General features: G+C 40.5%; 3 protein-coding genes across 23 annotated transcripts in view; 1 reads left to right on the top strand and 2 right to left on the bottom strand.

Annotated features, from left to right (window-relative positions):
- Nucleotides 1–175: 175 nt before the first annotated feature.
- Nucleotides 176–3,224, top strand: cln5 (CLN5 intracellular trafficking protein). Its single transcript, XM_039817902.1, has 4 exons — nt 176–390; nt 1,089–1,263; nt 1,621–1,846; nt 2,594–3,224. The coding sequence occupies exons 1-4, from the start codon at nt 287–289 to the stop codon at nt 3,079–3,081; spliced, it is 993 nt and encodes a 330-aa protein (XP_039673836.1). The 5' UTR covers nt 176–286; the 3' UTR covers nt 3,082–3,224.
- A 2,003-nt stretch (nt 3,225–5,227) lies between these two features.
- fbxl3a (F-box and leucine-rich repeat protein 3a) lies at nt 5,228–12,954 on the bottom strand. Of its 2 annotated transcripts, none has more exons than XM_039817900.1 (5): nt 12,840–12,954; nt 11,183–11,564; nt 10,945–11,067; nt 10,063–10,234; nt 5,228–8,988 (listed from the first exon to the last, which is right to left on the bottom strand). In XM_039817900.1, the coding sequence occupies exons 1-5, from the start codon at nt 12,917–12,919 to the stop codon at nt 8,348–8,350; spliced, it is 1,398 nt and encodes a 465-aa protein (XP_039673834.1). In that variant the 5' UTR covers nt 12,920–12,954; the 3' UTR covers nt 5,228–8,347. The 2 variants fall into 2 exon arrangements, with proteins under 2 accessions (XP_039673834.1, XP_039673835.1); XM_039817901.1 differs by having other exon boundaries at nt 12,635–12,915.
- A 499-nt stretch (nt 12,955–13,453) lies between these two features.
- mycbp2 (MYC binding protein 2) overlaps nt 13,454–26,879 on the bottom strand; it is a 62,118-nt gene continuing 48,692 nt past the window's right edge. For all 20 annotated transcript variants that reach the window (XM_039817880.1, XM_039817885.1, XM_039817890.1 and 17 more), the window contains 28 exons: nt 24,571–26,205; nt 24,284–24,453; nt 23,894–24,141; nt 23,618–23,785; nt 22,885–23,042; nt 22,593–22,792; nt 22,225–22,374; nt 21,963–22,123; nt 21,598–21,754; nt 21,231–21,455; nt 21,055–21,120; nt 20,525–20,764; nt 20,335–20,424; nt 20,149–20,229; nt 19,797–20,063; nt 19,099–19,382; nt 18,866–18,962; nt 18,113–18,232; nt 17,914–18,015; nt 17,701–17,829; nt 17,431–17,563; nt 17,211–17,314; nt 16,190–16,378; nt 15,992–16,099; nt 15,549–15,758; nt 15,360–15,467; nt 14,911–15,076; nt 13,454–14,785 (listed from right to left, as the gene is read on the bottom strand). In XM_039817880.1, coding sequence (XP_039673814.1) covers nt 14,670–14,785; nt 14,911–15,076; nt 15,360–15,467; nt 15,549–15,758; nt 15,992–16,099; nt 16,190–16,378; nt 17,211–17,314; nt 17,431–17,563; nt 17,701–17,829; nt 17,914–18,015; nt 18,113–18,232; nt 18,866–18,962; nt 19,099–19,382; nt 19,797–20,063; nt 20,149–20,229; nt 20,335–20,424; nt 20,525–20,764; nt 21,055–21,120; nt 21,231–21,455; nt 21,598–21,754; nt 21,963–22,123; nt 22,225–22,374; nt 22,593–22,792; nt 22,885–23,042; nt 23,618–23,785; nt 23,894–24,141; nt 24,284–24,453; nt 24,571–26,205 — 5,882 coding nt within the window. In that variant the 3' untranslated portion in view covers nt 13,454–14,669. The remainder of the gene's footprint in view (nt 14,786–14,910; nt 15,077–15,359; nt 15,468–15,548; nt 15,759–15,991; nt 16,100–16,189; nt 16,379–17,210; nt 17,315–17,430; nt 17,564–17,700; nt 17,830–17,913; nt 18,016–18,112; nt 18,233–18,865; nt 18,963–19,098; nt 19,383–19,796; nt 20,064–20,148; nt 20,230–20,334; nt 20,425–20,524; nt 20,765–21,054; nt 21,121–21,230; nt 21,456–21,597; nt 21,755–21,962; nt 22,124–22,224; nt 22,375–22,592; nt 22,793–22,884; nt 23,043–23,617; nt 23,786–23,893; nt 24,142–24,283; nt 24,454–24,570; nt 26,206–26,879) is intronic.

The following is a 26,879-nucleotide window of genomic DNA, read 5'->3' as shown; positions in this document are numbered from 1 at the left end:
TTTCTATATTAATAATTATTTTCCTTATTATATCATATCATATCCACATTTATTAATTTATTCCCACGAATTAATAATTGTATTTATTTAATTTGATCTATTTCCAGATTTTGTACAACGTTACTTTCACGAGAATAACTACTGTCATGTGATTTCTTTTCATCAACAAAACCATGTGACCAGTAATGAGGAAGTTCGTTATAAGGGGAAGGATCATATAGATCATGGGAACGCTATCATCGTAACTTCTTCATTGTTTTGTCTGATTTCTTTTGCGTTTTTTACCATGACTCACACAGAGGCTGTTCTGTGTTTAAACCTGCTCCTGTTTCTCCAAGTTGTTGCTCAGTTCAGGAGTAATGGACGGCAGCAGTGGCCCGTTCCATACAGGTATGAAGACTTCTGGTATCTTCTTCTGCTGGGACTGCTCTGTAGCAGTAAAGTCATGAGACAGCTAGCTAGAAAATAAAGCATCTGTTCAGAGGAAGTTTAAACGGTAAAGTTTATGAGCCAACTTCCGATTGACTAAGTCTTAAAATACGATTGTTTGTTATTCGGTGTCGGATTTTAGCAGATTTGAAGCCAGTTTACCAAGTTACATGTGGTGCGTCCACATGACTTTAAAAACGTTGGACTTTGGAGCATCCCCCTGTATGTGTACGTGATAAATATAATTTAAGGTATGTGTGATACAACAAGGTTTGATTTGATCAGAGGTGGAAAGTGGTAACTTAAATTTACTCAAGTACTGTACTTTAGTTAAAAAAATGTGAGGTACTTGTAGTTTACCTGAGTACTTACATTTTATGCTACTTACTTCTACTCCACTACATCTGAGAGGCAGATTCTACTATATTACATTTCTTTGGTAACTTTAATTGCTAGTTACTTTCCAGATTCAGATTATTAATTTAAATAAAAAAAATATTTAAAAAAAAATAAAATAAAAATAAATTATTATATAATAAATAAATACATGATATTATAAAAAAAAAAAAAAAAAAACCCCCCGAAAAAAAAAAAAAAAAAAAAAAAAAAAAAATATATAAATGAAAATGAATTAATGCATCAATAACCGACATCAACAGGCGGTTTGATCGTCGCCCTGATGTGGACTCCTACTGTGAGGCTCTCTACCCGTTCTGTCCCACTGGGGACCGGGATGGAAGGATTCCTTACATGAGAGACAGCGATGTCATCTCCGTTTATCGACTGCAAACACCTGTGTGGGAATTCAAGTATGGAGATTTGCTGGGGAAAATTGTAAGTACATGAATCGTCTTGTTTTCATGTTACTGATATTTCTTTCTACATCGCAACATTGAGGTCAGTGTTTGGGTTTTCAGAGTCTGTAGAAATGCATCAAACAACATGGTGATGCTGTTGTAGATGCATAAGCTTTCTGTTCACTTATAGTTTATTTTGGACCCCTTGAAAGTTGGACTCTGTACATTTTTACTGTCTACTATTTTTTTTTGTGGTAGTTTTGATTATACTTCAAAAAATCTAAACAATTAAAATAAAAAAATATGTCACTGTATGAGAACTTTTTTTTTTTTTTTTTTTCAAATGTCTACCCACAAGCGGAGAGCCAATGTAATGTTTCTGTTTGGTTCACAGCATATCATGCATGATGCCATTGGGTTCAGCAGTTCAGATACGGGGGCAAACTACACCATGGAGTGGTATGAGCTGTTTCAGCTTGGTAACTGCACCTTCCCTCACATCAGGCCCGAGGTGTACACGCCTTTCTGGTGCAACCAGGGAGCTGCCTGCTTCTTCGAAGGCATCGATGACTTACACTGGTCACAAAACGGCACCTTGGAGAAAATAGGAGAACTCACAGGTAAAACTCCACATGTGTAATCTTATATATCTTTGATCATAGAAGCCAAAAGAAGAATATGAATACTACCACAGTAGGCAGAAAAAGGTGATAAGCTAGCTGAGATGTGTCAGACAAGGCTGTAAATGACTCTCACCCAAGCCGAATACAGTTCATTCAGATATCTTGATGAGAGAGTTTAATGGACAATAATCAGTATAGTATGTTGAAAAAAGTAAAAGTATATTATGTTGAAAAAAGTCATAGAATAGTATGTCGGAAAAAAAGTAATAGTATAGTATGTTGAAAAAAGTCATATAGTATGTCGGAAAAAAGTAAAAGTATATTATGTTGAAAAAAGTCATATAGTATGTCGGAAAAAAGTAATGTTGTATAAAAGTATGTTGAGAAAAGTAATAAAAAGTCATAGTATAGTATGTCCTAAAAGTCATAGTTTAGCATGTCGTAAAAAGTGATAGAAAAGTCATAGTATCGTATGTCGAAAAAAGTCATAGTAAAGTATGTCGTTAAAAAAGTCATAATATAGTATGTCGAAAAAAGTCAAAGTATGGTGTATAGTGTAGCGTTCTGGGAATGACTACAACACCTCTCTTGAGCCAGAAATAAACTGCATAGATGTAGAAAACTACTGTATGAAATGTCAACATGATTAAAACATTTTGTTAAACTATTCAAGCCCCTTTGGTAAAATAATTGTACACCCTCCCTTTGTTGGACTTCCTGCTTCTTCTTTTTTTCTTTGTCCAGGGAGCCAGTTCAATGACATGGCTCAGTGGGTCCAGGACGACAATGAGACCGGGATCTACTATGAGACGTGGACAGTTCGCTCAGACCCCAGCCCCAATGCCACAGTGTGGTTCGAGTCTTATGACTGCTCCCAGTTTGTCCACCGCACGTACAGGAAACTGACTGAGCTCGGAGCCAAACTATCCAGCAGATCACAAACCAACTACACCAAGATCTACCTGTACAGTGGAGAGCCAACCTACCTCGGCAACGACAGCGCTATATTTGGACAGCCTGCTCTGAAGAATCTGGCAGTGGACATCCGTCAATTTTACCACACATTTAGACCACACCAGTCCTTTATAGACTTTGCCATAAGTCTGTTGGAGGCTTATAAAAAGGTTGTATTGGACAAGAGTTTCTACTTCTACTACAACTTTGAGTACTGGCATCTGCCAATGAAGCCTCCGTATGTACAGATTACATATGAAGAGGTGCCTTTGCCTTAACATAAAACTGTTACTAGTGTTTTCATTAAGGGCTGCAAATCATTTTTCATTAATGGTTAATCTGTTAACATTAAGATTTTCATTGCCAACGATCACTACTGTTATTGTTGAGCACATGACAAATAAAGAGCCTTGAACCTTAAGAACAAACAAGCAGCATATTTTAATGTTTAAGAATTTGAAACCAGCTAATGTTTGCCATTTAGGATTGTTTAATGACTTAAAGGTCCAATGTGTAGGAATTTCTCTCATCTAGCGTTGAGATCATATTTCGCAATCAACTCTCTCGCGCCACGCAGTTCAAAGTACGTATTACAGCTAAGCTAGCCTTCACGCTTTTTTTCTGATGATGCCGGTCTCTTGCTCTTTTCAATATCTCCTTTTTCTTTTTTCTGGGCGAAGAAGAAGACTCCTGTTCCTGTAATTTGGATTTTGAATACGTGTGGTCCTCCATGTTTCCTTCTTTAAACTTTAAGAAGCTACGATACCCATTAATAACATTAGCAACACCTGTGAGTTTATCATGTGACAGCGAAAACGTATGACGTATGCCCTGTATGTCCCTTACTGGCTAACGTATTTCAAGATGGCGCATGAATATGGAGCGTCTACCCCAGTTCATGCAAACGCAAATGTAAAATTTCAAGCCAAAAGGAATACTTGGAATTGATGGTGGAGGAAAATATTCATGAAAAAGAACACGTTTGTGAACAGGCAACACAGATTTTGAGAATGAACAACTAAACACGTTACACACTGGACCTTTGAATAATTAATCGATTATCAAGAAGCCTTGAGGCATGTTAATGCTTTTCCTCCGTAAAACATTTGCAAAACTACCTTTTCAAATTATACATATTTAAATTGTGTATTGTTTACATCCATTTGTTAGCTTGCATTCTTCTCCACTGCCTTTGTTGGTGCATTGATGCATTTCAACCTCAAAGTTTGAGCCAACATTTACAAGAACTCGTTTTGAGTGCTCAGAAAAAGATGGACTAGAATTCCATGACAACTGAGCAAACGCTCCACTGATGAAGATCATGCTATATGATCAAAAGCTCCAAAACAGCCACTTAATGGACCTTGTGGTGAGATTATCTGTTCTGAACAAAATAGTGCTTGATACATTTTCTGTCAATCATATACTTGATTGATTACTCTTGTCTGTACTTTTTATCAGAGATGTGATCAGGGTCTGTACAGATGTCAGCTGTCTCAGAGTAGAACATCTGTACAAAGTTATGCTTTATATGTATGAGATGGAAGGAGAGACACTATCATCTGTGTTATTAGTATTTTGTTCTCAAATACCTACTAACCCCTTGCAGGTGCTTATATATTACACAGTAAATACACTACACAGGTTCTGGAAGACATGGGAATATTTAGCCTAGACACAATAGAGCTTTTAAAAAAATATATATATATTTTATGAATTGTTCCATACAGTATACTAAAAAGGTATCTGCAACTAAAGGAAAGAAAACTATCTGTAGTTTCTCTAGATTTTTGTGCTGTAAATACCATAATCATCCCATATCATACACTGAGACCATTTCAAGTCAAACTTTGAGCACATTTCTTAGCAGACTGAGATGTTTGATCAATACAAAGTATTGCAAAGCACGGGAAGTGATTAGCACCAACATGGCAAGGACTGTATTACATCCATTTTAATCATTTAGCTTTAACAGATTGTTGCTGTTTTTACACTTTCATTTCAAATGTAAGAGCTTAAAAATACCTTTTAATAATTGTAAATGTACATTGATGTGCCACATTTTCTCTCTTTTTCTCTTTTTTTTTTTTTCTCTCTCTCTCTATATCTCTCTTTTTTTATATATATATATATATATATATATATATATATATATATATATATATATATATATATATATATATATATATATATATATATACACATACATATATATATATATATACATATATATATATATATATATATATATATACATATATATATATATATATATACACATACACACACACACACTTTTTACTGTTAAATATCTTCACTTGTTTACCAATATATGTTTTTTCTCCATGAGGCCTACTTGTGCATTTTATTTAACCGATTGCAATGGCTAGAGGGTTTAAAAAATAAAATGACAGATGCAAAGAGTACATTCATAAATCTTTATTACTGGTATAAGATCACATGTCCAAAACAATTTTAATTTCAAGACAGGTGACCAGTTAAGCAAAGTAGACAAAGCATTTGCCAAACAGAAGCAAAACTAGAAGGACAGCATTGTCAACACCAGTATACCCCTAATAAAACTTACTGGAGGACTCGGAGGACACACTAGGTTAAAACAATTACTGACATCTTAATGATTGTATTTTATCTGTATTTAAATGAAACATGTTTTACTCTACTGAAATTCCCAATGAAAGCCAATAAAAACAACAGGAAAATGGTTACGAGACACAACCGTCACTTTAAAGCTGCTGACACGGCAACCCTTTAATGTACTGCACAAATCATTAGAAATAAAAAAAGAAATCAGGATATGTTACTGTACCATGGAGATGCTAATGCACAAGAGCACAGACAATCAGCACAGGTATCTAACATCAGTGATAAGAGAGACCAATACTAATCAATAGACTTAGTTCAATCCAATAAAACTAAGAAACGTTTGCAACATACGTACTGCAACACGTGTCTCAGTTTTAATCTACAGCACTGTTTGGTTAACATGAAATATCTAATAGGGCATGAAAAAAAGGAATGAAGTCTGGCAGAAAAAAAAATAATATCTGGGTTATCTACAGATCCTATTATCATGCAGCGTTGTCCAAATGTTTGTCCACTACGGATAACTCTTTTTGAAAACATCTTTTGTCAAATATAAATATATATATATATATATATATATATATATATATATATATATATATATATATATATACACACACACACATACACACACACAATAATGATCTATTAACATTTTTAATGGTTTGATTGTGACTTTGCTAGCAATTTCTTATCTGAGTGACCTACCCATTTCTGCAGATTTTTATAATCTACAAGTAAAAGCAAGTGTATTCTGATGATAAACTAACTTTCACATTTTCCTTTTTTTCATCATGAAGATGAGTAGGATTCAGATCTGGTGACTGTGGCGAGAAAGCAAAGCAAAGAAAGTACTTTCTCTTCCTGAAATTCAAGCAGGTGTAGAGCAACCTTTTTCCAACAGGGGTTGATTTACTAACTCAAGTGTAACTTTCAGTTTTGCTGGTTTTGTTTTGGAATAAATTACTTGTTTAAATCTCTCCTCTGTGTTCATGAATGATGAAAAGCTTGCGGCAGTGGACTCAAAACGTTTGGACCACCGACATGCAACAAAATCATAGTGACAGAGGTGGAAGTGTCAAACCCCCCCGCGCCCAAAAAATAACTAATCTTGCTGCTGGCTGGCTTGCTGGTTATAATGATTGTTTCTTTTATATAAGGGAAAAATCACAAATTAATTACAAAAGCAGTATCCATATCAATAGATTACACAGCTTATCTCCTCTAGTGTATGTTCTACAGTATGAAAAAGATCCATCTAGTAAGGGATAACTCGCACTCTGATTTTTTATAAAAAGACACTAGCCGTTGGTTAAGGAAACTCCAAACCCCAACAGAGGGTGAAATAAAAGAAATGGGTACATTTCTATTCATAATAAAACACACAGCGTTTTATATACAGGTGCATTCGACTTCCTTCTTAAAGGAAAAAAAAAATTGTTTCACTCATCCAACTTGCCAAATCTCTTTCGACTGAAATTAATGGATGTTTTGGACAGGAGCACTAGTGATATCTGCAGAGACAGTGTTTGTAATGAATATACAAGATGAATACTGCTTCCTCTCCTGTACGTACGATGTGGTAACCTGATACAGAGCAAACGTGGGCTAATAGAAGGGCAGATATTCACAACATGTTAACGTTTAGAGCTTGAACAGGCTAATAGCAGAAGATACAAATGAAACCTATTAATAGAAATATATTCATTAAATGCACCTGAGACACACAATCTGTATTTACATAGAACTAGTTCTCGGTTGTTGTTTTTTTATTAGCAATGATAGCTTTATTACTTCATATACTGTCCTCTGTATCTGATTCAACAGAACCCCAGTACAGTGTTCATAATCATTAGAATCTGGGTCCAACCAATAAATAAACTCAAATTGGAACATTATAAAGATGGTTTCCTTGCATTCATCAGGGCAAAATGGCTTGTTTTGTCCTAGCTATCATTTGGTAGGTGCTTAGGAAATCTAGGACTGTACAGAAACCTTCTTTAAAACGAAACCGAGAAATCAATTTGTCAAGCCAATTGATACAGGATGCAGAAAATAAAGAGAATCTGCATAATCTGGAGAAAATAAAATGACAAGTATCAATAGATACTGCACACCTTCACGTCACAAAGATAGAGACCTAGAGTCCATACACATTTCACTTTCTCTCCTGGCCAACTTAACATTTTCAACAATCGTGTTTGCTTTTTTGATTGAGCTCGGGCGAGAAGGAAAAGCAAGATGTTGTCAACACTATCGCTGCTCTTTATCAATAAATTAGTTTAAAATGGAGGTGTAGGACACAATGACTCTTCTGCATAATTAAGTGAGTCCTCCACCTCGACTACCCCTTACAGAAAACCTTCTGTCACATACTATGTACAAATAACATCGCAGCCATTTGGAAACCTCCGATGCCATATTCTTTTAGTGTGCAGAGCTGCTCTTTCAGACCGGACTTAAGTAGGCCAAGTGATAGTGTTACAACATGCAATTGTGCACCTAATTGTCCCAAATAACCCCATGTTACACACACACACTTACACACACACACAACTCAATTTGCAGTTTTAAAAACATTGGGTTTTTTTAGTAAAATATTTCCACCTGTGCTGAGTGTTTCATATGTGAAGAAGCAGGCTTGTTCTGTCTCCAGACTAGGCAAAGTAGGATTCTACAGTCTACTTTGAAGCTATCAGGCAGAGATTGTTGTGGTGTTTGCATGACATGATAACTTTGTGTAGCAGTCAGGCGCCACATTACATCCCTGTCCTGGACGCCACACAGGAGTTCAGCAGGTTCATGCTCTCCATGTTAGCAGCAAACATTTCACTACAGCCGAGCATTTAAAAAGGCTTTTCTTTGCAAACATGGAGGCCATGAATATTCCACACCACAAACTAGACGTACTTAAATTATGTGTGCCTCTTTGGCTTCACTCTACCAGGTCGGCATCATGTCTGGGAACCAGACCCGGCCCAGGTGCTTAGAAACCTCCCAGTGGATCTCATCCAGGGAGTATTTGTGATCTGGAATCAGCACCTCCTCCATGATGGACAGCTGGGAAAGCCTCCGGCCACACATCTTGACAAACTCCACAAATGCGCTGCAGGAAACCTCGCACTCGCCCAGGCCGATGGCCGACAGCTGGGTGCAGTGCTTGGCGATGCGGATCAGCTCCTCGTCCAGAGGACGGAGGCCGTTGGCGCACACCACCAGCTCCACCAGACGAGGGCAGTGGAGGCCAACGCGGCCCAAGACCTCCTTACTGACTGAGCGACCAAAGTAGAGGTGCGTGACCGGGACCTCCTCATTGAAGAAAGGGCCAAACTCGTCCTCATAAAGGAAGAAGTACATGACCAGGTTGAATTTGGGCGAGTGTCGCACCATGGCGTCCCAGCTGCTCTTCTTGATGGTGTGGAAATGCTGGCCAGGGTTCTCACTCACCACGTCGATCCGCAAGTGTTCCAGGTGGACGTGTTTCTCAGAGGAGAGGGCCAGCAGGAGTTCATCACTCAATAGATGGTAGTTTAGTGCTAGCTCTCTCAGGCCGTGACACTGGTCTGCCACACACAGGATCCCTGCAAACAGAATGAATAAATAAATAAATAAATAAATAAATAAATAAATATATAAAAATATATATATATATATATATATATATATATATATATATATATATATATAAATAAATATATAAAAATATATATATATAGTTTTTTTTTTTTATTCAAATCAGTTTTTAGCGCTGGGTACCGAATTCAATACTTTTTAGGCACTGACCGAATTGCCTCTAAAGTATCGAGTATCGAAAAATGCCTCGTCATTCAATACCCAATTTCAATACCTAAGGAGTAAATCTGATCAGAGTCAGTGAGCCAATAAGCATGCAGCATGCTTCTACAAAGATCTAACAATGTTTGTGATTGGCTGTCTAACGTTTCACGTCGTAGAGACACGCAGGAAAAACTCTACGTTACACAGAGACGGGGTTCGAGTAGTAGGAGCTGAAAAATAAATAAAAAGATTTGTGCCATAATATGTAATGTTGTAATTTCTTTTTGTTTTATAAAATTGGTATCGAAAAAGTATTGTTTAGGAACCGGTATCAAAGTCACAATGTTGGTATCGGTCCCGGTATCAAAAGTTTTTGAACGATATCCAGCCGTAATAGTTGTTCATTTTCTAAAAAGGATAAAGAATTTCCTGACAACACAGGAATTAACGGGAGTTAAAAATATTGCTCCAAAGCAATACAAAGGACTAGCACATTTGCCAGACAAGTCATTATCATAGCTGACAATTAAAAACAGTTTCAGGAAAATGTATGCAACAGGGAGAAACAGAATACAGATCATTAATGATATATCATACAAAGTCGGCTAGTCTACCAAAAAAAAAATAAAAAAATGATACTGTGTAAAGGCAGACAAGAAAATTACAGTCTTTAAATAATCCACTGGATTGGAAACAACAGTCTCCTGACTCCAACAATGAAATCAAAAACATATGACTAAAAGTGCAACATAGACATGGCTATAAAATATTCTGCTTTAAATATTATCCAACAACAATACAAAACAAAACAAAGAAAGCAAGCTGACAAAAACATGACATGGCTGCAGTGTTGGCTGGAGTATTTGCGCTCACTATACCTGCTGGGGAGACGTGAGGGCAGCTGCTCATCTTCAGCAGTTTCAGGGTGTCGCTGTTGTTGGCCACCAGCACCTTCAGAGACGGATCGTCCACCGGCGTGTCGTCAATCTTCAGCGAAGACAATGATTTGGAGTTGACAAACACCACAGTCAGAGCTGAGATGAAATGAGACTGTGGAAGGACAAATAATTATAATATGTTCAGAGCCTGACAGCACCTTTTATAAAATAGCAACCAAGGTGGCAGGTCTCAGCTCTTGGGGGGGGCATATTTGAATCTATTATATTTGGATTGACGGTGGCCCATATGTACTGTGCATATTCAATTTAATTTGTGGTCAGTCACACAGAAACATGCACAGTTTAGTACCATGGATTTTAAAACCAAGTGGCTCAGATTCACTAATAATACAAAGTATCGTTAATAATATACTAACATTAATTAATTTAGAACATTTCCAAGTTAGGATACAAAAGGCAAACTTTTTTTTTTTTGCTAAAAAAGGTTTTGTGTCCATTGTGTGGGTGGACCTGCTGTAGCACTACTCTCTGCCTCCTCAGGCTTGGGGCAACAACTACTAACAGGGCAAACATTACAACTTGATACTGTGTCCTTCTAAGGCCTTGAAAGTAATTATGTCCTTGGCCATGCATGAGAACAGACACTGCTTTTCAGCCACATCCGCAGATAAGAAGAAAAACAAAATGCAAAAACTATCCTGATAACCGACTACTAACACGAACAGCCACAGCTTTAAAGATACCACCATGGCATTAGCAATGTAGCCTATAATGAAAAGAAATGGTAAACTATAATGACAAGAGTTCATTTGATTTTCCTTGTAAATCTGACCCTGACCCCTTGTGTATGATGATATATACCTTGGGAACCTCCATGAAACTGGGCCTGGCTGTAGAGATGAGCCCCAAGGTCTTCAGTGAGCAATTCACCAACTGTGAAAGGATGTCACATGCTGCTTCTGCAGATTCTGTACTACTGTCAACCTGGCAAGTACAAACAAAGAGTGAATGTCACTTCAGGAACATAAAAACTACATTTTTTAAATCAGGCGGTGCTAGCAATATTTCAACACAGACACAACAGCTTTTCCACCCTTACCTTGAAGCTGACATACTGCAGGTGGTTGGAGTGCCTCTTTATGATCTGCTTGATGAGGTCTGGATGTGTGGCTTTTAGGTAAGAGCTTGCTGGCTGGTTAAGCTCAAACTCAAAGCATCTCCACAGCTCGGGCATGTGGAAGGCCTGGTTCCACGTGCGACACACCTGAGAGGCATAAGCCCGATCCAGCAGTGGAAGGTACTGAAAGATGTGTAGCAGGAGCTCCTGAGGCAGTCGTGCCCAGTCACTCTCTGTTGACTCACTGGCCACCACTGCCTTTAACTCATCGCTCGTCTGCTTCCGAACCTTCTTGCAAGCCTCCGGTGGGCTCTTACTGGAGGAGCTGTTGCTGTCCTCCTCTACTCCTTTGATCCGCTTCATCCTAACAAAAAGGAAGTAACAAGCTTGTTATAGTCCAGCATTGAAAAACAAAGACATGTTTAGCTACACAGCAAAAATATATAGATTAATAACTAATACGTCTATTCAGTTAACCCCCCAACTGATGTGAAAGCAGACCCAAACAGTCACTTTGTTTTGGGTTGCCTGTTCCAATCACCAATCATCTGTACACTACATTTATACAATCAATGTGGATATTGCTGAATTTGCAAATTATCTATTCCCACAATGGACACACAAACTCTTATGGCGTGAATTTTAATTGCTTGATTTATCCCAACCTTGATAGATCTAGCACTACACCAGTTAAAACGTCTCGTTTACAATAGGTTTCACAGACTTCATGTCGTAAAATGACTAGCTATATGCGGTCGACCACTTTAGATCAAATAATAATATCCAGCTAAACAATACTCTCACTGGTGCACCACTCTTTGGTGGACTACGGTACTTCGTCGTTAACAATTGTTTTTATAAATCCCGGAAGGCCTTGATCTGAGCATTTAAAATTTAAAAACATCAAGGTGACACTTGTAAAAAGAGCTTATTGATCTCAAAGGCTCTTACCTGGTTAAATATGAGTTAAATAAAATAAAATCTTCATAAAAAGGTTAAATTCCCTCAAATCGCTACATTTGATTTTATTATAGCTAGCCCTATAATCTAGATGTGTGCTTTTACTTGTAAATTTGAATGTATAAGGATGAATGCTCACTTTCTTAATATAGTATACTACTGTATCAAGTGTATGACAATATACTAATATGTACAGAGACACAGAAGTATCTGTATAATATATTTTGAGCCCTAAGCCGGAGGCCATGCTTAAGCAAGTAACGTTAGCCGTCAATATGTTGATATTACATGCAAGGCAAAACTCTTAACTAAGTATTAAATAGCTGATTGTGCAACTTGCCTAAATGCATCAATGCTCGGTTTAAATATTATACTTCATACTTTTTAATTGAATGACGTACAGCTCATTTCATAGTGAGTTATTTAACTACAACACAGCTAGCTAGCATGCTTCGCCAGCCATTATAACGTTACCTTTTTGTTTACACCCAGCTAGCTAGCTGTTAGCAGGAAAATCCGACAACAGACACTTGACACTTCAGCCCGGGCCCACGCTGGAAAAGCTCATTCGCACCAACCAAATAACATGCATCGGACCACAATAACGAAGCCGTTTGACGATAGAGAGGAGGTAAGATATGTTGTCAATGAAAAGACGGACGCTGGAAGCTCGTTTTACCTAAATCCTTCGCGGGAGTTTAGGCCCCCCTGAACCTGAAATGGCGAAATGTTGTTGTTGTGACAGCAGCGGTGCACCATGGGAAATGCAATGCGAAATGGCTGTTGGTAAAGATCGTCTTTGTTCGTGCGATGATTCACCCGATAGTCAAAAGATATACACACATATCTTGTCTTGTTTTTCCTAAAATGAAAGAAACTTACTTTTTCCCAGATACACAACCAGCTGCTGATTTTTCTGATCAAAACATGTATTTCTGTGATCTGTTTTTGGTATATATATTTGATATATAGGCTAAGGCTTTCAGATTGTCAATAATAATTAATAATAATAATAAAATCAAATAAATATCATAACCACTTGCAAATGCAAAGAGACTGGACTATATGAGTTTTACAGTTTGGCACCACGAAATAAAGGGTAGAGTAATTCATCTTTATATTTTCCTAGTCTCTGCTTGGTTATACAAGAGTTACAGAAAAAATATGATCCATTTAAGTCCAGTCTCTAGCTAGACTTCGCACAGTTATGTCGTTAATATAAAACAACCAAAGGCCAACAGTGACTGTAGGTCATTTAATGGAAATGTCACCACTCATTAATGACACAGTATATACTTTCCGAAACAGAGAACCTGGTTTATTACCATTCAACTCCATCCACCACAGATATTACAGAGCAGATTCACAAGTATTAAGCTTTTTTATATAACAGCAGCTTTTTTTCCCACACTCTGTTCCCCTGACCCCCGATCCCCCTGCCTCCTACTAGGGAAAAGCATTACAGGTGCACAATTTTATTTGGTGTGAAGACTGGCTCCTCAAATCATTCAGCTGTAATCGGTCTCTCTGTGAGGTGTTTTGTTTGTTTTTGTATTCTGTAGGATTTTGGTACTTTTTTGTTGACAGAGCTGCAAATAGGATTTATATCCACCATCATTCACTGCAGGCGCCAGGCTTCTTCTTTTCATTTCCAGACAACAGAAGAGATCTGACATTTACAAGAGGGGGAATTACGACTGTCTACTGTATAAAAATGTACAGTGGCTTTATTGACATACATTCCATAGGTTAAACAGCTGCAAAATAGGAGGCACACCCAGTATTGCACTTCATTAAAAGTTCTGGCTCAAAACATAACCCAGAATATCAAACAAAACTGAAGTGAAGAGTAGCAACTTCGGAATACAGCTATTTTGAATAGTATCATTATATACAAGATTAGATAAATCGTACACTATTTTCCTCCCAAACATAATATTCTTAACAGTCTTATCCACCTTCTTTTTTTGTCCGTCAACCCATGATGCACTTGACAGTGGAGAATACTGTACAAGATTACGAAAAAAGTTTACATACAACAATATTTTAAATTTATAGTTAGGAAGCTGGAAATACGGCCTGTTCCTTTTTTTTTTTTTAACCCACGCTGATGTTTCCTTTAAGCAAATTTATTTCATATTCAATGTTTAATCTTGTATTGTTCCACTTCAGTGATCAGGATGTGTGCAACGTCTATAGAAGCCGAGGGAATACAACGGCCGCATGCAAACACGTCACAAGATATTTCTTTTTTTCTTCTTTTTTAAAATTCTATTGTTCTTTTTTTTCATTCAGGTTACTCAGAATCTGAAGGAGCCCCTAGCTTGTGTTGTAGCAGAGCCCGGATACTGATGTTAGTAGAAGAGCAGACCTGAGGACTCTTGGCGTAGGGCAGAAACCTGGTCCAGTGTCCAGGAGACTTGACAATGCAAGAGCCAAGCTTCACGGCTGAGCTTCAGCAGCAGCCAGAAATCACAGTAGACAAACTGTTTTTTAGTAATAGTCTTGTTTAGAAGGTGTGAGCATTTCTGCACACCCCACAGCCCAGGGCGAACTCCTCCCCTGTTGGTGGGTGAACCACATGCAAAGGGCACTCAGTACCTTCCAACTGCTTGCCTTTGGGACCTGTGATAGAAAGGACAAGGGTGACATCTCACATGGTTCTTCTTATAGTTATTTCTGTCTGGTCTTTGTTGTCTAAATAATTTAACATTTTCCAAAAGAGTGTAGTCAATAAAATCGTTAAGCACCTGCAGGACAATGGGGCAGTTCTTCTTTGGGGACACTGGTCATCCTCTGGAAGTCATCATGGCAGGCATTGCAGAAGTGGGTGGTGCCAAAGCAAAAGAAAACGGCCACCGAGCAGCAGTACCGGCATTTATACTCCAGAAAGTCTGTGCCATGCTTGGAGCACATCTAGTGACAAGTCAACAAGAATCATCAGGGGAAGAGTACATATAAGCATAAAGCATTTTGAAAAAGGAACAGTCACACATTTTTGGAAATGTGCTTATTCGCCTTCTTGCAGAAAGTGAGACGCAAAGATTGATAACCGTCTCAGACATAAGAGTGGTATCAATCTTCTCATCTACAGTAACTCTTGGCAAGAAATAGAATTAGCGTATGTCCCAAAATGTCAAACTATTATTTTAAATTGGCTATAGTAAAGCCAGGATGCTCCCAGGCATCATTTACACACCTGAGCCCGGGAGACATCTGAGCATGCTCCACAGATCAGCTCACTGGGATCGTAGTCATCTCCCTGTCCGGCCTCCGCATCACAGCGAGCCTCTCCACCAAAATACGCCTGGAAATAAGGGCAAACATCAATTTTCAAGCCCTAAACAACATTTAAATTAAAATTGACGTTAAGTTCTTGCACTTGTACCTTCTTGCACTTGTAGCAGACATAGTATGCATATCTGTTCATGGCAAAGCCTGCAGGGTCGTTGTGGAAACGTGCTCCTGGTGTCGTTATAGCCTCACTCTTATGTAGACCCTCATACTCCAGCCTCATCAGAGCCTTTCTCCTCACGTCCTCATAGAGCTCCTTAATGGGGTCCAGCAGGTCCTTGATCACCGAGTGATTGATTTTGTTCTGGAGGCAAACAATGAAACAAACCAGCCCATTTTATTAAAAGGTAGTTCTGTTGAGTTTACTGTATGTGTCAAAGGCATTTCTAAAGTAAACTATGACAGTGAACAAAGCAGTCAGACTGAGCTTGCTCAACAAACAAATTTAAGCAAACTGAGCTGAATCAACTTCAAGGTGTGATGAAAAAAGTTTGCAACCTCTTTGTTGCCGGGTTAATCTCTCAGGTAACACCTCACCTTGCAGATGGGACACAACATGAACCCAAACGTGATTCGGGGTCCGAGCCAGCGATTTTCCAGAACACGACGAGTACACTGAAGGTGGAACACGTGAGTGCAGTCCAGCTGAGAACAGAACAAAAAGTAAAACATGAAATGAGAAAATAAATTGAAGTGAAACTCTTCCGCCTAATGGACACTTATATTTAGAGCTACCTGTACTGCAGGAGCAGCAGAGAGGGCCTCCGTGAAGCAGATCATACACATGTCGTCTGCATCCTGTTTCAGACAGCCAGTGTTCTTGTCACAGCCATGCAGACAGGGAAGGCAGGCTTCCTCATTCTTGACTCCTCCACAGGGGTGTCCACAAGGATGAGTTTTACTGCAGGCCAGTTTAGCGTACTCCTGAGGAAGACAAAATCAAGGGAAACTGGTGAGGCTTAGGAACTACAGTACTTAGAAAATATACAATTTACTACATACTGTACATTGCTTAATAGGCGTCTTGTGTGTAAGTTGGTTCTCTCTGAAGTGGGTGGACAACGCCTCATCCATTATTTGTAAGACTCATCACAGACTATTCTTTTTGAGGTAATCAAGGAAGTTTAGGGCCTCAAAGGAGGGGATGCATCAGCTCCCTCAGACTGTGCATGAATCCATACTCATCTTCTCAAGGATTAAACAATATTCAGCAAAACCTCAAATTCTTCTCCTCAGGAATTATAACACCAAAATCCTTAGGTTAGGGAATAGGATCTGTATTTTTCAATTAGGTACGGTGTTTCAGCAAAACTAGTTTAGGTTATTTCTCTATTTTGATAAAAATATATGTATACCTAATTAATATAATTATATTATTTAATATAATTGCATACAAGGAACAAAGAAAAATGCAACTTTATTTATACAGGTAATCTCATTGAGACACAGTGTCTCATTCTCAAGAGAGACCTGTTTTTATAGAATGGATAGATAGATGTTGGTTAAAATAACATCAACATAACTTAGGCTTTTTTGTTTCTTTTCTTTTTTTATACTGCTTTTATTGTTTTTGTATAAATGTGTATACTATAGTATGTTACACTGTAGTATGTTTTAGAGCTTTAACTTCTCTATCAAAACAAAGAGGAAACAGGTGGTTACAGTTTTAACAGATGACTACACAGCTGACCAGAAATTACAAGACATCTAGATAATAAATGGTTTAGTTGTCTAGTTAACAGTTGATGTTCAGTACCTGGCAGTCTGGGTCTGAGCAGACACTGCCCACTGCAGAAAGCTCGGTGCCATTCCTCGTACCACAGAACCTGCAGGCATCTGAGCTGCTGGAAGCTGGTTTACCTGCAAATAAAAACCAAAAAACTTTTAATTACACAACTTAAGCATTTTTATCAATTACAAATTTGCAGCAAGAAGCTTCAAAAGAAGCACAGAGGTATGCTCTGTTGTTATGTTACCTGTGTGCTCTCTGAACTCCACCATAGCCTTCATAGTCTTGGAATCGGCCAGAGCCATGAGCCAGAAGAGCTTGGTCCTCCCACAGCCTTCATGAAGATCCACTTTTATGGCCTCCTCTTCCTCCTTGAACACCTGAAAGCAGCCATGAATACAGGATTAAACACCTGCTCATTCTGCTCCATAATCATTATATAGATTCTTTCATATGATCCAACTAATCAGCGGTTAACACTACTGGAAGAAACATCATGCTAACGACCAACACTAACCTGTCTCTGATGAGAGCGCGTGCGTCGGTGCAGGTGGAGGAAGCGGTCACAGTCGGTGCAGAGGTTGCCGCACATGTTACACAGGATGATGGCTGCTGTCTCACCGTCATCATGATTGTCACACATGGGCTGTGGATAAAAGGAGGAGTAAGTCAATTTGTTACGGTCAATTATTTTCACAGTTTGGCTCTTGGCCTTTTACATCGTTCTCACCATCTGCTTCTGCTGTCCATCTTTGCCCATCCAGCGACCAGAGGACAGCCTGTCGACATGGTCCTGGTCCAGCACACACAGAGAAGCTAAGGCCAGCCACAGCTATGAGACAGAACAGGATATGATATATGAATAACTAAGACCCAGTATTTGTAAACATAGATACATGCTTTGCATATGATGTCATATGAATACATACCCTTGTGGTGGCGATACAGCGTACAGGAGACCGATGCTCCTCCTCCATTTTGGTCAGGGCTATGATGGTCTCAGCAATTGCATTTTTGGTGACTCTGGACCAACCATCTGAAAGGTGACCCTAAAAACAGCAAAGTACTGTCTTAGAGGTACTTTTCCAAGTGTAATAGAATACAAGAAAAAACATGATATTTATAACAAAGATGGTGAATATGGTTCAACATCAAATTAGGCTTGTGTTGTGGAATTTCCAGCTTATGAACTCATGCTATGTAAGTGGAGACGGTGGTACCCCAGGTCTCATTCAGGTCAGTGACCAACATAACCTCACAACCTTTCCAGGCAGAGGAGCAGTTCAACTCAGTGTCTCCATGGAAGATAGGAACACAGCAGCTGTATGATAAGACAGTGCTGCTCACCCTGCCAAGGCCATAGAGAAAGTAAACACACAACAAATTTTGTCTGTGCTGAGATATTTGGGCACCCGCAATATCTTTGTTTACTTAGTAGGTTCCGGCATGAGTGTAAATACACCTTCAGGAAGACAGGAACTTCAGAAGTTGGGATGGCACCACACTGTGCTGTGTAATCCTAAATTCTCCTCAATTGGGAATTCATTAAATGCTCCTGTATAATTCATCAAAGTCTCCTGAACCTTCTTCACGTATGTGAAATGAGTTGTGCTGCTCCTGAGTTTTTCAGCTTGCAGAGAGTTAAAAGGAACGATTTGCAGATTTAAACAATGAAAACTTACAGCTGCCATGTCTTTAACCAGCTTTATGATGATCTCTGCTATCTGGGGAGGAGTTGAGCCTTTCATCCACCAGTGGCTCTCCCCTCTGCGGATGTAGCTGAGCATGACAGAAAGGGGTAAGTATGAAAATACTGCCATTTGCCACAAACGGTATCTAATTAGATTTGAGTTGTTTGAAGTCTCATATAATAACAACTCCAAATTTGTATTTGGCCTAGCAGAAAATAACTTACCTGGAGTTGAAGATCATAGGCAGCGTGACAGTGGTGACTCCTTTGCCTGCAGCCATGCCAGCTGTGCCAGAGATGGTGGTGCCTTTGGCTTTCAGCTGCACAGTGAGGGCTTTTGCGATGCAGCCCAGGAACATGTCGAGGATGCAGAGCTTGTTCCAGTCACCCTTTTCTGTGGAGTGGATGATGTCACTGATGTCCGCTGGTGGCAGAGCCTTCACCCCAATGATGCTGGCAAGTCGCACTGGCGTAACCTCGGGAAGGACGCGTCTAAGCAATGATGTGACCTGAGATGAGGTAAGATCAGATGGCAAACAAGAACATAAATTGCATAGTGTCGCAAGGTATTTACTTTAACATGTACACACAGAAGAAATGCTTATAAAACACATTCTTTGAAAGTATGCGTTACACCTTAACTGAACACTAACTCTAAACTACCTCTTGGATGGCAATAATGTGGCAAGACACATAGCAATAGGCCAGGAAATGCAGGACAGAAGGAGACTAACAGCTTTCAAACAATCCATGCTTTAAAATATCTTTAGAAAAAAAAAAAAAAATCTGCTTTGCAAATGTTTTACAATGAAGGAATTACACTCAATGTGTTTGTTAGACCTCCAGGATACACACAAGGCATTTTGTTGAGAAACTGTTACACATGACTAAATCTCTAGTTGTATGTGTGTACACTCGCCCACCTGTCTCTGTACTCTCGGGGAAGCCGTGTGAAGCAGAGAAAAGAGGTCTTGCATGAGTGTTAGTTGCTGAGCTAGGTACTGGCGGCCAACGTTGGAGCCACTCAGAGCCAGGACCATGGACAGGAGCTCAAAGCAGTAGGCGTCTGAGGAGGCGTCATCGTCACTGGGCTGAGAGTTTGCGTTCTCTTTGCTGGAGATGGCGTGCTCCCACTCCTCTCTTACACGCGTGGCCTCCATACGGATGGCCTGGACGATGTGCGCACACACCTGGGAATGAAAACACACATTAAGTAAGAGGGCTGAGATTATAATAACTCATCCTGTTGAATGGTTTGAAGAACTGACTATTTACCTGTTTCTGGAGGTTGGTAAGTTTGCTCCTGCTGAAAATGATTCCCACCATGTGCTCTTTAAGGTCTGCATCAGATGTTACCTATTTATAAAAATGTAAAAAAAAAAAAAGTTTAAAACGTCAGGTTGAAGGTCAATAAATATTTTAGCGAGTTAAACAGTACAGGTAAATTGTCACAGTGCAGACCTTGTCTTCTCCCTCGGGTGATGAAAGAAGGTTTTTCTCCTCTTGCTCTGGAGTGGGCTCTGCATCTCCACAGATAAGTTTTCCAAAGACCTAAATGTACACAACAAAGTAAACAGTAAAGTTTCCAAGAGAGTCCAGATACTTGTCAGGTGATTTATAAAAGGCATGTGGATGAAGAATTTAGACAGACCTGTGAGGTGATGAGGCGAAACACTCGGAGAGTCTCAGCCTCACAGTTCTTTTGCTGGGCCATGCTTGCTGAGATCTGTCCTAAAATCTTGATGCTCTCGCCCTCTTTCCAACCGAGAACCTTCACCTGGCGCACCCTCAGTGTGTTCTCCGGACCTTTCAGTTCCACCTTGATCACATGGTGATCCCCTCCAGGAAGCTCACTTGTCACCCAGCCCATGTGACGCGAGTCAAGGTCAACCTGTGATGCAAAGGCATGGTTCACAGTGTATTGTGTGTACATGTACATCTGTAGTCTAATGTAATGCTAGATCAACCAAAGTGTACCTTATAAGAACAACCCACATACTTTATTGTTTCTGCACTTTTAAAAAAAGGAGTCATTGTGATTTAAAGAAGAGACAAGGGAATTAATCTACAGCTTTATATAACACACCACAGGTGTTCAGACTCAACATTTAACAGCATTCATATAAAGCACATACTGGTTACACTGTATTCCCACATTACTACCAAAGAAACTGACCATACCTGTTTGATTCTGCAGAGGTCCTCTATTGCTTTCCCACATAGGAATGTAACTGATGTGACTTTGTTCTGTGGATATAACAGGGGAAAATTCAACCTTTATAAATATATTGTCATGAATTCCACCTTGGTCCTAACTTTGCATTTGTACAATAGCAATGCTGCAGTTTCCCCCTTACCCCGATGTCTCTGGAGTTGTCCACATGAACAGTCACATTGGTGGCGTTTATGCCTTTCACACAACTGATGCTGATGCTCTTGGTTTTGTTCTTGTCCTCATCTCCAGATTCCCAGAAGGTCTCGGTGGAGCCGTCTGTTAGGCTGCCAATCATGGCAGGACGACTGGACGTCTTGATGTCTACTACACTAGTCAGATCCTTCAGACAGGTCACCAGGCAGAGATCCTATTATCACACACAGCGAGGTTAGTGGATGTCATAAACACAGATGCATAACAAACAATAAGACTCTTACTGTTGGTTTAATCCGTATTGACCAACAGAAGACAGATCTGATGGTTAAGTTAGTAAGTGGTTGGTTTCTTGCCTGGCTCATTGCTTCATAGCCTGACTGCACGCTGATGTTGAAGCTCTCCTCGCTGTCTCCATCATCTGACTTGGACAAAATATTGTTGATGTGATGGAAAACGTTGCTCTGGTGGAGGAACTGATGGTCAGACTGCTTGAACTTGAGACTCCAGCACCTGAAGGAAAAACCAATAATAGTTATAACCAGGTCATCTCCTCGCTTACCTCTACGGCAGTTAAATTTAGTACAAAATGTCAAACTCATTCCCTAAAATTACAAAAAAAGCAGAAATCTTGGAACCTGAATTACCGTAGTATAATTTGAAATCAATTCATCTAAAAATGTTGGCTGGTATAATTTTTTAAATCATATAGAAACTATACCTAAGCGCCATCTGCTGAAGTGAGCTGCCACTAGGAAGTGACATCATGAGGTCAGAGATGGTCTGAAGGAGGCGGTGGAAGGTGTGGGGAAGAGGATGAGCTGCCTCCCCAGCAATAACAATGTCTGACAGAGGGTGTTCACAGACGCCAAGGTCTCTCTCCTATAGGACGCAGAGTAGAGATGTTCACAGATCACAGCAAAAACAAATCAAAAGTACTGCTGTTGGCTTTTTGCTTTTTTTTACGTTTAACCACTCATTACCTGTTCTATGTTTTCTTTGTTTCCCTTGTTCTCATCATCTTCCTCGTCTTCAGGTTCAAAGGGTGATGGGGTGAGAGATGCTACAAAATGCCAAAGGATGTCGTGCAGGGAGGTGGTTTGGATCACATTGCACAGCAGCCAGTTGAATGCCTGACAGGGACACCAAGAGGAAACAATACCAATTAGTCTTCTTACAATGTACAAACTAGTCCAACAACTCTATGAGCTAATTAAGCATACAAATCTAATTGATTAACTAACAATATCCAGCCAACTAATTGCCTATGACCCTAAATCACTGCTGGATAAATAGCAACAATTAAAGAGAGACTGAGCTCTGAGATTCAGAGAGATATTGCAGCCTGTACCTCCATGGCAAACACCCTGCAGGCAGACTTTCTCAGTGCATGTCTCATGGCCACTTCCAGGCCCTCCAGGTCATGGTGCTGAATAACAAAAGCCAGAACAGGCCACTGGAAGTTCCTCTCCCCCTTACTGAGGCAGCCATGGGCCGAGATTAGCCTGGATAGCTCAGGAGACGGGTGCCGTAACAGGGAAGATCCCACCTCTGTATGGGGAACAGAGCAGGTTGATGTTACAGATGATGTTGGAGCTCACTAATCCTTAAGTATGACTTCTCAAACGATCACGTGTGATTACCTGCATCACCACTATGGACCCTGCGTCGGGGCACGGCTTTGACCCGGGCTGGAGAAGGTGAGTGTTGCTTGTCATACTCTGATGCTACGACTGAGTAAGACCTCTGAAACACTGTGCGCTTAGCCGTATCGCTGTCTGTGATTGGACTGGTCTCAAGACTAAAAGAGAGCATATAAAGACAGAAACAGACACAGTTAAAGCCTATAACACAGCAAAGATCATTAAGACATCAACCCTTCAGATTTTAAATATAGCACTAAAAGGAGCAAAGGAGATATTGTTGACCACTTAGAAAGGCTAATTTCATATCACAGTTTTCACTGCTCTACAAATTAACCAGAGAATGGAGCAGCCAGGCTCTTTTGTACTGTATACGATGAGGCTGGTCATTGTATATGATAAGGAGGCATAATTAAGGCACACATTCTGAACAAGACACCTGCTGTCAAACTATGTACAGTAGATTGCAGGGAAAAGAGTGGGAGTCCCAGAACTACCTATTTGTACGGTGTATATCTGCAATGACAAAATGGCATTGCTGGTCTGCTCTGAACATGGGGAAAAAAACAGCAACCTTATCTGCCATGACTTCATTATCATGCATATAGTATTCATGTATGTATATGTCATGCATAAACAGTAGACGACGCTGTATGAATAAAGTCTGTAACAATAACTCATTTTGTAAACATGCTAATAAGTGTAAGAAAAACATTGTACTAAGATGTGTTACCTGGGGGGCATTGACTTCATGTTGTTCTCTGGTTCCTCAAACACATTGGGACAGGCATCAGGGGTGACTGAAATGTAAGGTGCAGGAACAGATGTTGAGCGCAAATACCTCATCTCATCTTGGAAAAGGTTATCGTCTTGGTAGGCCCCAAAGTTCTCAGTGTGTTGCCTGAGGGATGAGAGCAGAGTGAGAGAGACTCAAATCATTATGCAAGCACGTTACTGTAGGGTTTTCTTATCTATATAAAAAAAAACTATTAACTGAGCTGTCAGCTACCTAGCTAGTGTCTGAAGGTAGAGGCAGCCAATTTTATTGGGGAGTTCGTCCGACACGCCCTCCTTAAGGCTGGGAAGCAGCTGGGAGTGCAGGGGCCGGGGAGGGTGGTGGCAAAGCATGCTGGGCTCGGCAGCACTGCTGAGAGACAGCAGGAACAAAGCGTTTGCCCGAATCACCTGGTGGGCCTCCATAGTGGGCAGCGCCCTTGGAGTCTTCACCTGCAGGGGTTTCTTCCTGGATTGTTTCACCTGGTAAAAAAAAAACAGCAGAAAGAATAGCAGATTAGTTTTGATTCAAGTCTAAAAAGTCAGTAACATGTAAGAAGCTGATGTGGCTTCAGTAAAAGATGGAGACACATTTAAGCACTGAAGCCTTGCAAAAGTAGGCTACCTTTTCTCTGGCGGCAGTCTGTTTCTCTCTCAGGTATTTTTCCCGACAGCGATCACACACCAGGTACCAGGTGCTGCCTCCTATGCCTCCATCTCCACAGTTTCCAGCCCAACCACCACAGAAGTGGCCAATGCTGTTATAGCCCTGGCCTCCAGCATAGCGGCCACAACCTGCCACAGAAATACCAAGTAGGGATGTTTAATATGCACGGAGTACATTACCCAGTAAAATACAGTACCCTTATTTAAAATTACAAAACTTCTAACCAGAACTTTCTGAATTCCTACCTGGGTGAGCCTGTCTCATATGGTAGGTGACAGGGTAAGGGTGAGATTCCCCGCACAGCTCACAGATGGTGTCTTTCTCCGGACCACCCATGGCGAGCTGTGCCATCTCTCCAAACAGATTCCCTCTTGGACGCACGTCTGCCTTTTCCCTCTTCTTCTTCTCCTTCTTTGCCTTTTTACCGTCTTTCTCATGTTCCTTCCTTTTCAGGATGGCACTGGACCCTGGGCTGGGGAAGATCATGTTCTGAGTGGCTGCCTTAATGGTGGCCATAGAAATGTCCTCCCAGAATGCCACCAGATGTTGTAATGTTAATGGTAAGATTGACTTTGCCCTCATAGTGGGATGAGAAGTCATCTCATAGGAAGTGGCCTCTCCTTTCCCCTCCTCACACTTCTCTGGCAGTGGAGGCTCTTTCAGCATGGACAGCACCTTATTTTTGTTGATGCTTCCCATTTTAGAGATGTCCGGGCCATGTGGAGCAATATTAAACATGTTCAGTGCAGAGGAAATCTCTAAGGAGTGGCGGTTCTTTAACTTGCTCTCCTTCTCCTCAGCACCCTGTCCTCCCAGGGAGCTGCGGATGGGGGCGTGCTCTTTGGTTAAATCTGGGTTGAACTTGAGGAAGGAGGAGCAGGCCATGGCGTCGTGGACAATACCTTCATGCCACAGGAATGCTGCGAAGACTGCTCGTGCACATTCAGCCACAGAAGGTGACATGGCCTGTTTGGCAGGCTCTGTGGCCCTTGATATACTCTCACCTTTAAACAGAGGCCCCGATTTGTCCTTCTTAGGGCGCGTGTGTCGACTGGAGCTTTTGCGGCTGACTTTGGGTGAAGCGCGACTCTCTAGTTCCTCTTTGACAGGGGCTTTGCCAATGCTAAAGTGCACCTTGCATGATCCGTCTTCAGCATTATGAGCCTCCGCATTCTCATCATTGCCATCCTCGGACAGGAGAGCACTAGAGGTGCACACCTCCACCACTTCACTGTGGAGGTTCTCCTGGGTCACATGTGGAGAAGGAACACGGTTCTCTGCATTACTGATCACTCCTTGATTTGGATCTTTAGGAGACAGTTTAGGTTTGGGAGAGGTAGACCTGCCTCTAAGTGGCTCTGTAAGGGGAACCTTCTTCTTTCTAAGTGTGTCTGGGTCCAGAGTGTATGAATCTGATTTGGACCTCTCTCTGGGGGGATCCAACTGGGCTTTGGAGGATGGGCTAACTTTAGGTGGAAGGTTCTTGTCATGGTGGGCTGAAGAGGAGTGCTGAGACGAGGTGCTGGAGGGACTAGACCGGCCTGAAGAGGATACGCCTTTTTGTTTTGGAGAGGAGGAGCGAGAGCCAGGGTTTGGGGACTCAGCCCGGAGTCCCGGGGTTCTACCATCAGCCTTTAGGGCCTGCAGAGTGTTGTGATTGGGCGAGTGGGAGCGGCTGTGAGAGTCAGACCTCAGTTTTGCTGTGTCTGACCGCAGGATGAGGGCTTCGCTGGCTGAGAGTCCACCCTCCCCTGTCTTGCTCCTGTTCTGTTCGAATGAGCGGCTTCCCCGACTCTCCTGTTTGGGCGAGCGATTCTCCTGACGGTGTTTGGAGGCTGGGGACACGGGCCGTCCACCAGGCATCAGGTTCCCTCGCTCACCTAAACATTAATTATTCAAACACAGTTACACCAGAAAAAAAAGGACTTAATCAGTGGTAAGAGTGTAACCATTTAACTCTAAGCATAACACTCAAAACCTGAGTGGAAAAAAAAATGTAATGTTGAAAATATAAGGGAGAATGCAATGAAGGGCCGAAAGACAATGTAAGTCCAGAAAGTGAAAGATGTTATACCTTGTAAAACACATGACAACAATGAGTGATACATTTTCTACTTTACTAGATGGGTGTTTCTCTCACAGCTTTGTCTTTCTATTACTGTTCCAGACAAACTCTGATATTGATGAAAATAACTAGTGGACCATGGAAGAACTGATGAAAGATGAATTCCAGCCCAGTCCTGGGACCTCGCATACTAATACAGATCTAGCATTAGTGGAAACTTTATATCCATTATTCTAGTGACCACAAACATCAGAGTCAACTGAATTTAAAAAGGTCCACCTATTTTTAAACAGAACTTTAAATGAAAACTCTTATGTGATTATTATGCACCTTCAGTTTTTCCTCTTTATTAAAATAATGTGTTTGGCCACGTCCTACTTTAGGGCCACAGATGTTAAGGTTGGCACTCAAACAAGATGCCCAAAATCTTTTTCACACGCTAACATACAAAAGCCCTTTGTTCACCACAGAACAGTCTGTTTTTTCTTG

This window comes from Perca fluviatilis, chromosome 12 (genome assembly GCF_010015445.1).
Source record: "Perca fluviatilis chromosome 12, GENO_Pfluv_1.0, whole genome shotgun sequence".
Taxonomy (NCBI): Eukaryota; Metazoa; Chordata; class Actinopteri; order Perciformes; family Percidae; genus Perca; species Perca fluviatilis.
Note: the sequence above shows the minus strand (reverse complement) of the source record. Positions and strands in the feature narration are given on the sequence as shown.